Source organism: Oryctolagus cuniculus, chromosome 16 (genome assembly GCF_051225735.1).
Source record: "Oryctolagus cuniculus isolate XC-2025 breed Fujian yellow rabbit chromosome 16, ASM5122573v1, whole genome shotgun sequence".
In the NCBI taxonomy this organism is placed as follows: domain Eukaryota; kingdom Metazoa; phylum Chordata; class Mammalia; order Lagomorpha; family Leporidae; genus Oryctolagus; species Oryctolagus cuniculus.
In genome coordinates this window covers 18,063,462-18,079,439 of record NC_142882.1, presented here as the reverse complement: position 1 = coordinate 18,079,439, position 15,978 = coordinate 18,063,462, and the positions used below count along the sequence as shown (strand labels likewise).

The window sequence follows — 15,978 nt, the reverse complement described above, 5'->3', positions numbered from 1 at the left end:
GGGTTTCTGTGGTGACTGCGTGATGTTGATGAATCTGCCAATCCATGAACTGGCCTTTAGTTTCCATTCAGTCAATTCTTGGGCGTTTATTACCCCTATTTCTTTTTATTTGAACACTATAGTGAACTCTACAATTGGATTCCTTTGCGTCTGCAATGTTGCTTTTTTTATTATTATTGTGTATTTTCATTATGAATTTACTCAACAGGGGGCTGGTGCTGTGGCATAGTGGGTTAAGCCTCTGACTGCGGCTCTGTCATTCCATGTGGGCGCGGTTCCAGTCCCAGCTGCTCCTCTTCCAATCCAGCTCTCTGCTTGTGGCCTGGGATAGGAGTGGAAGATGGGCCAAGTGCTTGGCCTTCTTCACCCACGTGGGAGACCCCAGGGGAGGCTCCTGGTTCCTGAGTTTGGCCTGGCCCACTTGGGGCAGTTGCAGCCATTTGAGGAGTGAACCAGCAGATGGACGAATTCTGTCACTCCCTTTCTCTGTAACTCTCTCAAATAAATAAAATGTAAAAAAAAAAATTATTTTAAAAATAATGTAGGCATGGTAGCCCCCAACATTGTGACCCCCATTGAATGCTGCTCTCCTCCCAAAGCTCCCACTTCCAAACAGCATTAACCTATGACTTTGGAGATTACATTTCAACAAAAGTTTTGGAGGGGACAACACCCAGGCCATAGCAACAGGTTTACCAACTGCAGACCCTGAGATTCAATAAAAAACAGGGACAGTAGTGGTCTTGCATATTTTCTGTTTTTTCCACATGTGTTGCTAGTTTTGAACACAGGAGTGTCTCTCTAACTCATACAGGTGGTTAAATCTCAGACATAAGTTGATGGCAGTAAGGGCATAAAAACTTATTCAATTGGGGCCGGCGCTGTGGCGTAGTGGGTGAGGCCGCCGCTTGCAGTGCCGACATCCCATATGGGTGCCCGTTCGAATCCTGGCTGCTCCACTTCCAATCCAGCTCTCTGCTCTGTCCTGGGAAAGATGGCCTAAGTGCTTGGGCTCCTGCAACCACACGGAAGACCCGGAGGAAGCTCCTGGCTCCTGACTTCGGATTGGCCCAGCTCTGGCCGTTGTGGCCATCTGGGGAGTGAGCCAGCGGATGGAAGACCTCTCTCTCTCTCTCTCTCTCTCTCAGCCTCTCTAACTCTGCCTTTCAAATAAAATAAATAAATAATTAAAAAAAAACTTATTCAATTATAGTGTCTAGGAGGCGGGCACAGTGGGAGGCCCTTAGGTCATTGGTGGCATGCACTTGGAAGGGCAGTTTCTTGCCAGAGGTTGGCTATAAAAGCCACATGGCCTAGCCACTCTCTCTACTTCCTAGCTTGCCAAGGATTTTTCTTCATGATCCTCCCTCAGCAGGTTCTCTGCCATTGGCATCCACCAGTCTCACCAGAGGGCCAAACCAATGGGCATGGCTGATCTTGAACTGAAATCTAAAACCACAGGCATAAATAAACCTCCTTCTTGCATAAGTAAGCTGTGTCAGATCCTTAATTGTAACAAAAAGCTTCATGCAGGTGCTGGCTTATATACATGTATCCATTCATGTAAGCTTGCATTCACTTCCATCTCCTTCCCATTGTTACTTTTTTAAAAATTTTTATTTATTTATTTGACAGAGTTAGACAGTGAGAGAGAGAGAAAGGTCTTCCTTCCATTGGTTCACTCTCCAATGGCCACTGTGGCCGTCACTGCGGGATTCGAAGCCAGGAGCCAGGTGCTTCCTCCTGGTCTCCCATGCAGGTACAGGGGCCCAAGCACTTGGGCCATCCTGCACTGCCTTCCAGAGCCACAGCAGAGAGCTGGACTGGAATAGGAGCAGCTGGGACTAGAACTCGGCACCCATATGGGATGTGGGCGCAGCAAACGGAGGATTAACCAAGTGAGCCACGGCACCCCCCCATTGTTACTTTACATTCATTTTTCTTGAATTTAAATATATGATTTAGTGAGAATATGCTAATTGAGAATGTGACTAGGGCCGGCACTGTGGCGCAGTGGGTTAACACCCTGGCCTGAAGCTCCAGCATCCCATATGGGCGCCAGTTTGAGACCCGGCTGCTCCACTTCCAATCCAGCTCTCTGCTATGACCTGAGAAAGCAGTGGAAGATGGCCCAAGTCCTTGGGCCCCACATGGAGACCCGGAAGAAGCTCCTGGCTCCTGGCTTCAGATTGGCGCAGCTCCAGCTGTTGTGGCCAGTTGGGGAGTGAACAAGCTGGATCTGGTTCTAAATGTTTATCAGCAACATATGGTTAAAGGCATCTTTTGGCTCTGCCCATGTTACATGCCCAGAACACAGTCTATAAGAAGTTCTGAACATCTGGTCCAGGCGTCAGATTCCCGTCACCTTCCTAACAAGGCTGTTTAAGGCTTTCAAAGAGCTCCCGCTGGGTACACATGTGCCAACCTTTTGATGGGTTGTTTCCAATGTTCCTTATGACACAGGCAGTGCATCCCAGGATCCAAATAGCATGCCAGCCCCACACACTATGTACCTACCCATAAAAGGGCTATGTCCAAGGCGTATTGCCCTCAACCCTCTAGATGTGGACACTGAGGGTCCCAGGCCTTGCAATTACAGTATCAAATTGCCCATGCACCCGCCACACCTGTATGTGCCTCATTAGTTTGTCACCCCTCTCCTAACATGAACACCCAAGCATTCAAGGTTTCCTGCATATAGCATAATCCCAAAATCCCTTTGCACACCACAGCACCAACTAAAGCACCCTCTACCTTTGAGCACTGCTGTATGCTTCACTGATGATTGCAGACCAGTTCAGGTCTACAGGAACTCAGGAAATTTCCACCCCTTCAATCGGCTACAAGTACGCTGTGGCCAACAGACTGTAATATGACTCTAACAATCACAACCTTCTGGTATTGATTACCTCCCCTTGAGTGTATGTAAGATGTAGGACTTGTTTCTATACAAGAAAATTGAAAAATATGAAGGGACTTTGTAAATGTAATTAATGCCTAAATCTGTTAATCATTTTAGGAATATTACTTAGGATGAAAGTAAACAGGATGATTTTCCTTTTTTAAACAGATGCCCTGTAGTTGAGACTAAAACTTGTCCTTTCTCTACAAAACAATCTTTAACCAAATTTTTAGAAAGTTGATTAACAAAGTGTTAACAAGTGGGAAAGGCAAAAATTTGATGTACAGCAAAATTAAATCTATTTATGCTTTGATACAGACATCTAACCTTAAAGGCTCACCCTAAAATTATACTACAAATGTGAAAAACAGAGAACTTTATTCCTTTCAGGGTACTTACTCATGAATGCTGTTATCAAAGGAAAGAAAGGATGCCAGGGAATAAGGTGTTCTGAATGACAAAATATCAACAACCCACAAATTACTTTCATATTCAAAAGAAAGCCAATAAAATAGTGTGAAGACCACTACCTTAAGCAGGTATTAAACCACTAACAGAGGAATGTCTTCTTGAAAATTTATTGCAAGTACACATCAGCTATAAAGTATTTTATAAATTATCTTAAATTCGCTAAAACTGGAGTTAGTTCTGTCACACACCTTATATTCAGTAGGTTTCTCTCCTCTGTGACATCTTTCACGTATTTCAAGTGAACTGAAATAAATGAAGGATCTGTCACATTGCTTACATTTATAGTTTTTCGCCAGCGTAGAATAGCACACGAATATTAAGGTTTGTGGAAGCTTTTAACATTCACCTATTTCTTAAACGTCTATGGTTACTGGGCTTTGTGAGTTCGTATGTGACTGTTACGACTTGAGGAATATGTAAATACCTTCCCACATATCTTACATTCATAAGGCTTCTCTCCAGTGTGAGTTCTTTGATGCACAGAAAGGTTTGAGTAGTGAGCGAAGGCTTTCCCACACTCCTTGCATTTATAGGGATTCTCTCCTGTGTGAACCCTTAGGTGCCTAGTCAGGTCTGACGATGCAGTGTAGGCTTTCCCACATTCTTCACATTTATAGGGTTTTTCTCCAGCGTGAGTTCTGATATGTTCAATGAGACAAAAGGACCTAGCGAAGGCCTTCCCACATTGCTTACAAACAAAAGGCCTCTCTCCAGTGTGAGTCCTGACATGTGCAATCAGGCAAGTGGAAGTAGTGAAGGCTTTCCCACATTCCTTGCATTCATAGGGCTTCTCTCCGCTGTGACTTCGTACATGCTTGGTAAGGCCTGAGGACTGAGTGAAGGCTTTTCCACATTCTTTACATTTATAGGGTTTTATTCCAGTGTGAACTTGAATGTGCTTCTTAAGGTATGAAGAATTTCCAAAGCACTTTCTACATTCCTTGCATTCAAAGGGTTTCTCTCCAGTATGAATTCTTGCATGTTTAGTTAGGTATGAAGAAACACTGAAGGCTTTCCCACATTCTTTACATTCATAGGGCTTTTCTTCACCATGAATTCGTACATGTTGAGAAAGACCCCAAAACTGAGCAAAAGCTTTTCCACATTCTGTACATTTATAGGGTTTCTCTCCAGTGTGGGTTCGGATGTGCTTACTAAGATAAGCAGGATATCTAAAACCTTTTCCACATTCCTTACATTTGTAGGGATTTTTTGCATTAAGAGTTTCTATATGCATAGGAAGATTTGTGGGGAAAATAAAACTGCTTCCATATTCGTTCCATTCATAGAGTTTTTCTCCATTGTAAGTCCTCATAAAAGCTTGGAGGTACGACTGATTAACAAAGGCTTTCTCATAGTCACCACACTCAAAAGGTTTTTCTCCCGTGCGTGTTCTCTCATTTACAATGTTTGGAGTCATGCTGAGGGTTTTTCCACACTCAAATTCAGAAAGCTGCTCTCCAACAGAGGCTTGTGCATGCAGAGTAAGGAAATCTTTTCCATGCTGATCACACTCACGACGTTTCCCTGTATTCTGAGTTCTCGTCTGTGTCTTTAAACACGAGTGTTCACTACAAACATCTCCACACTGGCTACACTCACAGAGTTCACCAACACGGTTGCTTGTTCTCTGTGGATGAATAGATGAATGCTGATTAACATAATCTTAATGCTATGATTTTCACCATTTTTATTAAATTAATACAGTTCCTGTCATGTTATCTTTCTAATTGAATGGCAGAAAAAATACTATCAGATTCTTGTGCCATCTGCCCCACATTAAAAGACTAAGATTTTGGGGCTGGCATTGTGACACAGCCAGTAAAGCCGCCACCTGTGACACTGGCATCTTATATAGGCATCAGTTCAAGACCTGGCTGTTCTGCTTCCAATCCTGCTCCCTGTTAATGTGCCTGGGAAAGCAGTGGAAGATGGTTCAAGTGCTTGGGCCCCGCCACCTACATGGGAGATTCTCTCCCTGTGTAATTGACTTTCAAATAAATCTTTTTTTAAAAAAACAAACACTAAGATTTTTATAAAAAAAATTTTTTTTTTGACAGGCAGAGTGGACAGTGAGAGAGAGAGAGAGAGAAAGGTCTTCCTTTGCCGTTGGTTCACCCTCCAATGGCCGCCGCGGCCAGCGCGCTGTCGCCGGCGCACCGCACTGATCTGATGGCAGGAGCCAGGTGCTTCTCCTGGTCTCCCATGGGGTGCAGGGCCCAAGCACTTGGGCCATCCTCCACTGCACTCCCGGGCCATAGCAGAGAGCTGGCCTGGAAGAGGGGCAACCGGGACAGAATCCAGTGCCCCGACCGGGACTAGAACCCGGTGTGCTGGCGCTGCAAGGCGGAAGATTAGCCTAGTGAGCCACGGCGCCAGCCAAAATTGTTTTAAAACCTCAAAGTCTAGTTATATACATGAGATTTTTTACTTCTGCAAATTCTGAAGCAACAAGATTCATGATAGTCTTGGAATCTTTCAGACACACTGTTCTCTTCTGTGTGAATGGTACTTCTCTCAAATTTCTCTCATTTAGACTGATTTTCTAAAATGGAATCTACAATCTTTGCTGAATGTAGAAAATACTAAATAGCCTTTGTTAATCTTACCATGTGTTTCCCATTAGAGGTTTGTCCCCTGAAAAAATTCTGCTGAAGTGTTGACCCTTTGGTTTTGAGTTGCATTTCCCATTCTGAAGATAAAGAGGAAAACAGATTAGAGTATGAGAAAATAAATGGCAGACTGCAGGAGTTGAAAAAAAAATATTTTTCATTTGTGTTTATTTTCAAATTAAGCCTGCTTTAAAAAAATGTAGACTTTGAGAACTCTGGCTAGGTCTACAATCTGGCAGTATTACGGAGATGAGCATCACATTTTTAAACAAAGTTTATTACAAACGGATTCCTTGAAAATTAAAGCTGACTGTGAATAGGAAGGTTATCAGGGATGCAAGGGGGCAAAGTTCTGGACAAAGACCTTATAACTAAGTGACAAACTTCACGAAGAAACAGGAAGGGTCCTTTTGCAAGATCAACAGAAAGTCTGATTACACAGAAAAGTAACACATTATGGGAAGCTGAAGACAGCCTAACTTCTGAGATAAATGTACTCAAAAGATAAAGTACATCTTAAAAAGTTTTCTCTCTATACTTCCAAACACCGGACTTCTCCTTGGTCAGGGCTGTCCTGTTTTACTCACCTAGAACTCCTCTTGGCACTGTACTCAAATACTCTTCTTGTTCCAACCAAGAAATCAGACTAGGTTTGATGAGCTGACATCCTGAACACAGAGAAAAGAAACATTAATGGAAGAAGTTCATGCAAGAGATGATAAATTTTCATATAAAACAGGCATTTCACTTAATACTGAAAACAATGAAATTATTTCAAAAGAGCTCAGCATGGAAATATCACCTCTTATTGCACCCCCTATACACATACACAAAAAAACCCCTCTGGCCCCTAAACCCAAATCAATATTTATGGACACATTTGCAAACCAGTAGCACCTTCAATCACTGAGGAAATAAAGTGAAACAGTGACCTTCATATTTATGGGGGAAAAAACAACAACAACATTCTTCATCATTATGGGGTATTAGCTTCATCTGGAGGACTTGTTAAAACACAAGACATGGATCCAGTATGATTTCTAATTCAATTAGAAATTGAATAATTTAGAAATTAGAATAATTAGAATAATTTATATAAAAATAAAATATTAAAAATAATATAAATATAAAGTAAATTAGAAATTCAATAATTCAACATGTCAAACATGGAATTTAAAAATGTACTTTATTTTAAAGTTTTATTTATTTTTTTGAAAGGCAGAGTTACAGAGAGAAGGAGAGACAGAGATCTTCCATCCACTGGTTCATTTCTCAGATGGCCACAACAGCTGGGGCTGGGCTGACTAAAGCCAATAGCTAGGAGCTTCATCCGCATCTCCACGTGGGTGCAGGGGCTCAAACACTTGGGTCATCTTCTGCTGCTTTCCGAGGTGCATTAGCTGGGAGCTGGATCGGACATGGACTAGCCAGGACTTGAACCAGCGGCCACATGGGATGCTGGCATCGTAGGCAGCAACTTATCCCACTATACCAAATTGCTGGCCCCAAGAATGTACATTTCTATGATAGTGGTGGATGTGTTTTTAATCTTGAACCATATTTTGAGGAATATATTAAAATGTATTAGGGCAGGGACTATGTCACTGTTATTTCCCATTGTATTCAGAATTCAGATCACTAACCCTACAATACAGCCTAAGAGGCTACAAGGATTGGTGGCAGTCTTACCTATTGAGGCCAGGTTCTTGTAGTTCTCCAGCATCACATCTTTGTAGAGGTTTCTCTGAGTTTGATTCAATAAAAGCCACTCATCTTTGGTGAAGTCCAAAGCCACATCATCAAAGGTCACCAAGTCCTAAATCATCACACACATGACAGCTTGAGTAACATAACATCTCCACCAACACAGAGAATGAGGAAATGAGATCAGTACCTATACCAGGTCCTTAGGGCTTCCACTGTCTACTCCAGGATTCAGTGGGCTTCCCTCTACCTACACCCACTCCCTCCAGTCAAGTGACTTCCATGGTCCTTCTGCTCCATGAACTAATCTCACCACAACCACCCTAAGCGCTCTTCTCCTATTTCCTTCTATTAAAGAACATTCCCTAGGATACTATATAGGTTTGATGAATGAATACTCTTTGAGAAAGGGACACTTAATATCTGTCACAATACTGAGCAACATAGCAAACACGCCATGATTAATCAGTCATTACTGAAATCTGGGATAATTTTCAACATATAACTTTACCAAATGAGAAGCTGGGGAAATTCAACTGTGGACTCAGTCCATTAGTAAGGCTTTATTTGCTATAAGAAACTGTGGAAAGGTGGGCTTTTGGCATAGCAGACCTGCTTAGGATCATTCCATCCCATGTTGGAGTGCCCAGGGTTCAAGTCCCAGCTCTACTCTCCATTTCAATTTCATTCTCATGTGCACCCTGGGAGGCATCAGGTGATGGCTTAAGTACCTGGGTCCCCACTTCCCATGTGGGAGACCTGGGATGAGTACCAGGCTCCTGGCTTCAGCCTGGCCCAGCCCTGGCATTTGGGGAGTGAACCAGCAGATGGAAGGATCTCTGTCTATCTTCTCTGTATCTGTCTTTCTGCCTTAAAAAACAAAAACAAAAACAAAACTGTTAAAAAAGCTGGCACCTGCACTGCCAGCATCCCATATGGGCACCAATTAGAGACCTGGCTGTTCCACTTCCGATTCCAATCCAGCTCTCTGCTTTGGCCTGGGAAAGCAGTAGAAGATGGCCCAAGTCCTTGGGCCCCTGCACCCGCGTGGGAGACCCGGAGGAAGCTCCTGGCTCTTGGCTTCAGATTGGCCTAGCTCTGGCTGTTGCAGCCATTTGGGGAGTGACCCAGCAGATGGATGGAAGCTCTCTCTCTCTCTCTGCCTCTCTATAACTCCGCCTTTCAAATAAATAAATCTTTTTTTTTAAAAAAAGCTGTGGAAACATGTCTACCTAGAAGACAATGTATTTACTTGGTGAAGGCAAGCATGTCATGTTGTAGAAACACAGTTTCTGCATACCTGGTAACAATCAGTCGAACAGTCAGTCAACATCCTTGATACCTCTATCTTTTCTTCAGGAAGGCAGACTGGGTTCCTACAATAACTTTACAGGCAGACTGGGTTCCTACAATAACTTTACAGGTAGGAAAGAAAGCGTTAGAATCCAGAGCTGACCATGATTTACACACTCAGATGCCTAAAACTCCTAGTATGAAATGCCCATGTAATCTTGCATGTTTATGAAAACTCACATAAACTAAATGCTAGGATAGTCCCATCTCATCTACACCCAGAAAAAGAGATTCTGAACCATGTTACCCATCAGGAAAATTATGACAGCTTCATTTTAAAGGTAAGGAAACTTCTGTCTAAATAAATATGACTCTCTTATTTGCCCATGGTGATAATCTCATGAAGGAGATAATACAACTTTTCCTGGTACACACATAGCAATAGTATTCTCTGATTCACTACTTCTTTTTTTTAAAAAAAATATTTATTTATTTGAGAGGCAGAATTAGAGAGAGAAGGAGAGACAGAGAGAGAGGTTTATCTGATAGTTCACTCCCCAAATGGCTGCAACAGTCAGAGCTGGGCTGCTGTGAAGCCAGGAGCCAGGAGCTCCATCTGGGTCTCCCATGTGGGTGGCAGGAGCCCAAGCACTTGGGCCATCTTCCACCGCCTTCCCAGGCCATAAGCAGAGAACTGGATCAGAAGAGGAGCAGCTGGGACATGAACCAACGCCACAATGCTGCAACTCTGGTCCACTTCTAAGTCCCTAACATGAGCTAGGAGGTGGGTGCTCAGGCCTACACCACTGAAATATATTTCTGTGCAGGGAGCACCTAAAACAGAATCTCTGAAAAAGAGCAAAACAAGATGGCGCTTGTGGGCATTTGGGGGGTGAACCAGCATATGGAATATTTCTCTGTTTCTCCCTTTCTCTCTGCTTTTTAAATAAATAAACCTTAAAAATAATTTTTAAAAAAGTCTTTGCAATGTAATGTAATGTTATACCTCTATCCCTAGAGAAAGGTGGGTAAATTAAGATCTTGTCTGTAATATTATATGTGACAACAAAGATGGAGAGGTATCCCATGGTACTCTGGAAAAGGTATATTGTGTCTCCTTGGAGGTGAAAACAAAATGCATCTGAAAGTTCACTGAAATAGGAGCTGAAGAGAACATATTAGCCAAACCTATAGGAGTCAAAGTCAAATATTTTTAGATTATTAATTAGTTTTAAGCACAGGCAAAATGAAATTATTAAACAGAAAGTCATGGGGCTGGCATAATAGCTCAGTGGATTAAGCCACTGCCTGCAATGCTAGAATCACATACAGCACACTGAGAACTGGCTAATCTGCTTTTTTCTTTCTTTCTTTTTTAAAGAAAGGCAGAGTTGCAGAGGCAGAGAGAGAGAGAGAGAGAGAGAGAGAGAGAGAGAGAGAGGTCTTCCATCCATTGGTTCAATCCCCAGATGGCTGCAACAGCTGGAGCCTGTACTGATCCGAAGCCAGGAGCCAGGAGCCTCTTCTGGGTCTCCCACGTGGGTGCAGGGGCCCAAGGACTTGGGCCATCTTCTACTGCTTTCCCAGGCCATAGCAAAGAGCTGGATCGGAAGTGGAATAGCCAGGTCTCTAATTGGTGCCCATATGGGATGCTGGCACTGCAGGCGGCAGCTTTACCCACTGTACCACAGCGCCTGCCCCTGATCTGCTTCTGATGTAGCTCTCTACTTATGTACCTGGGGAAAGCAGCAGAAAATGGCTGAAATACTTGGGCCCTTGCCACCTATGTAGGAGACCAATATAAGCCTGAGGTCCTGGTTTCAGCCTGGCCCAGTCTGGGCCATTGCAATCATCTGGGGAGTGAACAAGCAGATGGAAGATGCCTTTCTCTGTCTCTCTGCATTTCAAATAAATAAGTTTTTTTTTTTTTTTTTTTTTTTTTTTTTTTTTTTTTTGACAGGCAGAGTGGACAGTGAGAGAGAGACAGAAAGGAAGGTCTTCCTTTTTTTTTGCCGTTGGTTCACCCTCCAATGGCCGCCGCGGCAGGCGCGCTGTGGCCGGCGCACTGCACTGATCTGAAGGCAGGAGCCAGGTGCTTCTCCTGGTCTCCCATGGGGTGCAGGGGCCCAAGCACTTGGGCCATCCTCCACTGCACTCCCGGGCCATAGCAGAGAGCTGGCCTGGAAGAGGGGCAACCAGGACAGAATCCGGCGCCCCGACCGGGACTAGAACCCGGTGTGCCAGTGCCGCAAGGCAGAGGATTAGCCTGTTGAGCCACGGCGCCAGCCACCAATAAGTTTTTTTTTTTAAATGCAAAAAAGAATATGTTTTTTACAACAAACAGAAAATCATACCTTTATTAGGTTTATATAATAAAGTTTCATTTTTTTAAAACATTCTTTTTTTCTTAAAAAGATTTTATTACTTATTTCAAATGCAGAGTGACAGAAGGGAGGGAGAGACAGATCTTCCATCCTCAGGTTCACTATCCAAATGTCCTTAACAGCCCGAGCTGGGTCTGGCTGAAGCCAGGAGCCAGGAACTCCATTCTGGTCTCCCAAGTGAGTGACAGGAACCCTAGCATTTCACACCATCATCTGCTGCAATACTGGCACCCCTTATCAGAGTACCAGTCTGAGTCCCAGCTGCCCAGCTTCGGATCCAGCTCCAGGCTAGTGTGCCTGGGAAAGCAGTGGAAGATGGCCAAATTATTTGGGCCTCTGACATCCATGTGGGAGACCCAGATGGCTCTGGCCGAGGCCACTGTGGTCACTAGTGGAGTGGATCAGCAGGTGGAAGATCTCCCTCCTCTTTAAATAAATCTTTAAGTCAATATAATGCAGGAACAATAGGAACTAACCTAGATTCAACAGACTAAAAGACATTAATAAATGCAACATCAAAATTATGGCACAGTGGGTTAAGCTGTTGCTTGCAACGCTGGCATCCCATTTGAACATGCATTCAAGTCCCAGCTGCTCCACTTCTGATCCAGCACCCTGCTAATGTGCCTGGGAAAGCAGAAGATGGCCAGAGCGCTTGGGTCCCTGCACCCACATGGGAGACCTGGACAGAGTTCCAGGCTCCTGGCCTCCACTGTGGTCACTGAGGGAGTGAACCAGCAGGTGAAGATCTCTCTCTCTCTCTAACTCTGTTAACAAAACCTTGAATGGATTTTTTTTAAAAAAGATTTAATTACTTATTTCAACTGCAGAGTGACAGAAGGGAGGGAGAGACAGATCCTCCATCCTCAGGTTCCCTATCCAAATGTCCTCAACCGCACAAAAGCCAAATTTGGAACAATGTGGAGAATTCTGGCTTCTACTAAAAAGGGTTGATATTACGTGACAGTCTTTCACTTTCTTGATTGAAATAATAGTCCAATGTCTTTCACCTTTGAGTTGCATTAGCAAATACCTAACAACGGAGACATCACACCTGCAGCTAACGTGGAGGCATCATGTCTAATTTATTTTCAATGCACTCTCATATAATTTTAACCATAAAATATGTTTGCTTATCTGAAGAGAGAAAAAACATGGCACATGCTGAACACAGAGGAGTCTATTACAATGGGCATTCATTGTCCTAGGTAGATTTAAAATTTTTTGAAAGAAGGTGGGGAAAAAGATAGACTATCACTCTGTTAACAGTCAATTCGACTTGTTTCAAGCCTCGCGTTAGTGAGGCGGCCCCGGACCGTCAGCTCTGTGAGACGCCCGGGCCGAGGCACATCGAGCGTTCGACTTTCCCTTCCGCAGGACGAGCTGTCGCCCACGAGCGTGTAACCCTCCCATCGAGACACCTCTCTACCGGGCGTCTCCGAAAGCGTCTTCATCCTCCTGCTTCAGCGTGACGTGCCGCCACGCCGACTACGCGCACGGGGAGGCCCGCTGCGAACCCACTCTCGCTCGGAGCTCACCGGAACGCGCCGGATCCCGGATCCCTCCTGGAGCGCGGGGCACGGGCGGTCCCCGGAGATTTCCCAAGGCCCGACCTCAGAGGACGGAAACGTCCCCAGGCCGCGCTGTCGCGACGCTTCCGGCCCGGGCCCGTCCGGGGCACCCACGCGCGGAGCGGCCGCTCGGGCCCCGCGGCCCCGGGAGGACTCGCGGCTCCGGAAGGCCCGGGCCTCCCTGAGGAAGCCACCCGCGTCCTTCGTCGCCTTCCTTCCACACTCAGGGCCTCCCCTTCACGCGAGCGACTCCAAGAAGGAACCAACCCGAGGAGGAACGAAAACGCAGCAGCTTTGGAGATTTCCCGAACCCGGGACGGGGGACGCGGCCGGATTGTGACGCCACTTCCGCCTCCGGGCGGCGGGGCGGGACTCCGCGGAGCTTCCGGTTGCCCAGCGCTGGGGGTCCCTGAGGGGACTCGGCGCGGTTTAAGTGGACGGCGCCTGTCCCTGAACCCCGAAGGCTGTGGGTGGGGACTCGCCGCACGCTGGGTGCTTTCCTCCGCTCGCGTGCCCGGCGCCCTTGACAAGAATGTCCCACGGCAAAGGGCAGGCCGAGCTATGAAATAAATGGCAGGTCACCTCCTCCCTGTCAGCCTTGTTTGTAGACCTCTATTTCACGTATCTCTCGGGATAGAACGCTAAATTCTAACCGTGGATTCCTGTGCGTTTTCAGGGTGTTGATATTTTTTGTAGCTCATAAACTTTTTTTTTAAACCCAACTATTTCTGGGTTTTGTGGGAATCTCCAGTGATCCAGGGCCTGCCATCCAATGTTGTAAAATGTCGCTGCCGGCTGGTGCTGTGGCCTATTGGGCGCCGGGTCGAGTCCCAGCTGCTCCACTTCCGGTCCAGCTCTCTGCTGTGGCCTGGGAAAGCAGTGGAAGATGGCCCAAGTCCTTGGGCTCCTTCACCAGCGTGGGAAACTTGGAAGAAGCTCCTGGCTCCTGGCTTCAGATCAGCATAGCTCCAGCCATTGCAGCCATCTGGGGAGTGAGCCAGGGGATGGAAGACCTCTCTACCTCTCTGTAGGGGTATTTTTTTTTTTCAAATAAATATATATTTTTTAAATACCACTGCTGGATGGCATTCTTAGGAATGATTAAAGAGTTTCTCTAGTAGTCATGTTTGTTGTAGTTTTCAGTGGCTGGTAATTGAGAAGTAAATTTTTATTTAAATTCTTAATAGCACATTTTATCAGGACCTAATAAGTACATTATAAACTTTCTTCTTAAAGTTGTATTTTACTTATTTGAAAAGCAAAGTTACAGAGAGGAGGGAGAGATAGAGAGATCTTACATTCTCTGGTTCACTCTCCAAATGGCCCCAATGGCTGGAGCTGGACTGAGCCAAAGCTAGGAGCTTCATCGGGGTCTCCCATGTGGATGGCAGGGGCCCAAGCATTTGGGCCATCCTCCGCTGCTTTCCCAGGTGCATTAGCAGGGAGCTGCATCGGAAGTGAAGCAGCCGGGACTTGATCTGGGGTCCGTAAGGGATACCAGCGTCACAGGCGTCAGTTTAACCCTGTATGCCACAGCGCTGGGCCCCATTATCAACTTTCTAATGCAGCTTTTTCTGTTTTCAACTTTTGGTGTACAATTTTTTTTGTAGTCAAAAGAGTTTATGTTTTTTTTTTCTTTTAAATTATTTACTGGGAGGGGGCAGAGTAGGTGGTGGGGAAGAGCCCCAATCTCATGGTTCACTCCTCAGATGTCCACAACTGCCAGAGCTAGCAAGGCAGCAGCTCAGAGCCAGGAACTTGGTCCAGGTCTCCTGTGTGTGGGCAAAACTCAACTACCTGAGCCATTACCTGCTACATACCAGGGTGCACACTTGCAGGAAACTGGGGTTGAGAGTGAAGCTGGATTTCATGGTGAGGGGCACCCCCTCCCAGGAGACCACAGCTGCTCATGGGTAATGATGCTGACAGGGTCTGGGATTTCAGAGTTGCTGCCTTTGCTGCCATAGCCTTTTGCCACCTGACCCTAATGAGGTCTGTGGCTGCAAAAGCTGGGGCTGGGCCAGGCCAAAGCCAGGAGCCAGGAACCCCATCCTGGTCTCCCACATGGTGGCAGGGACCCAAGTACTTGGGCCAGGCTCTGCTGCATTAGCAGGGAACTGGATTGGAAGTGGAGCAACCGGGACTCGAACTGGTATCCATACGGGATGCCGGTGCTGCAAGCCACAGCATCTACCCCTAAAGGTCACTGCTGTTAACAGCAGCCACTTGGGACCACCGGAACTGGTCAAGTTCACATCCAAAGAGAACAAGTAAAAAACTTTTTATAGCTACTTATAAATAGAAGCCATTCTAAAGATTTTATTTGAAAGAAAGAAAACATGGGAAGAGTGTTGTGTGGGTATTGGGTTAAGCCATTTCTTGAGTAGCCCACATCCAATATTGGAGTGCCAGTTCAAGTCCCAGCTACTCCACTTCCGATTCAGCTTCCAGGTACTTAGGCCCGTGCCACCTGTGGAGGGTCACCTGGGGGTACTTGGCAGAATCCCTAAGCTAAGGGCAGTGCAGGCTCCTCAGCTCCACCCAGAAATGCAAAATCATGAAAGGGGGAGGTACTTCGTGGGTCATGGGAAAACTCATCCTAAGAAGATGCTGCGGTTGCAAGTATACACCTCGGTTTACAGTCTGTGTTGCAGCATCAATCAATCAGCCTCTGGTTGTCCTGCTTGCCATGGTCTCCTCGGTGTTGTGGCACAAGGGGTTAAACTGCCACCTGTGACAGGGCCCTGGTTTGTGTTCTGACTGCACCACTTCCAATCCAGCTCCTTGCTAATGGCCTGGGAAAGCAGTAGAAGATGGCCCAAGTGCTTGGGCCCCTGCACCCATGTAGGAGGTCCAGAAGAAGCTCCTGGCTCCTGGCTTTGGATGGACCCAGCTCCTGTCCTTGCGGCCATTTGGGAAGTGAACCAGCGGATGGAAGACCTCTCTCTCTCTCTCTCTCTTTGTCTGTCTTCTCCTCTCTCTGTAACTCTGCCTTTCAAATAAATAATGAATACATTTAAAAAAACAAAAACGCCTCTGTT

At 45.7% G+C, this 15,978-nt stretch overlaps 1 protein-coding gene across 8 annotated transcripts; it reads right to left on the bottom strand.

The window, feature by feature from the left end:
• Positions 1–3,464: 3,464 nt before the first annotated feature.
• Positions 3,465–13,510, bottom strand: LOC138845716 (uncharacterized). 8 transcript variants are annotated; one of them, XM_070059196.2, is made up of 6 exons: positions 12,905–13,510; positions 8,990–9,074; positions 7,675–7,801; positions 6,573–6,653; positions 5,983–6,065; positions 3,465–5,003 (listed from the first exon to the last, which is right to left on the bottom strand). In XM_070059196.2, the coding sequence occupies exons 2-6, from the start codon at positions 9,020–9,022 to the stop codon at positions 3,741–3,743; spliced, it is 1,587 nt and encodes a 528-aa protein (XP_069915297.2). In that variant the 5' UTR covers positions 9,023–9,074; positions 12,905–13,510; the 3' UTR covers positions 3,465–3,740. The 8 variants fall into 8 exon arrangements, with proteins under 8 accessions (XP_069915297.2, XP_069915298.2, XP_089172528.1 ...); XM_070059197.2 differs by having other exon boundaries at positions 8,990–9,104; positions 12,905–13,227; XM_089316402.1 differs by having other exon boundaries at positions 7,675–7,841; positions 12,905–13,031.
• Positions 13,511–15,978: the final 2,468 nt, after the last annotated feature.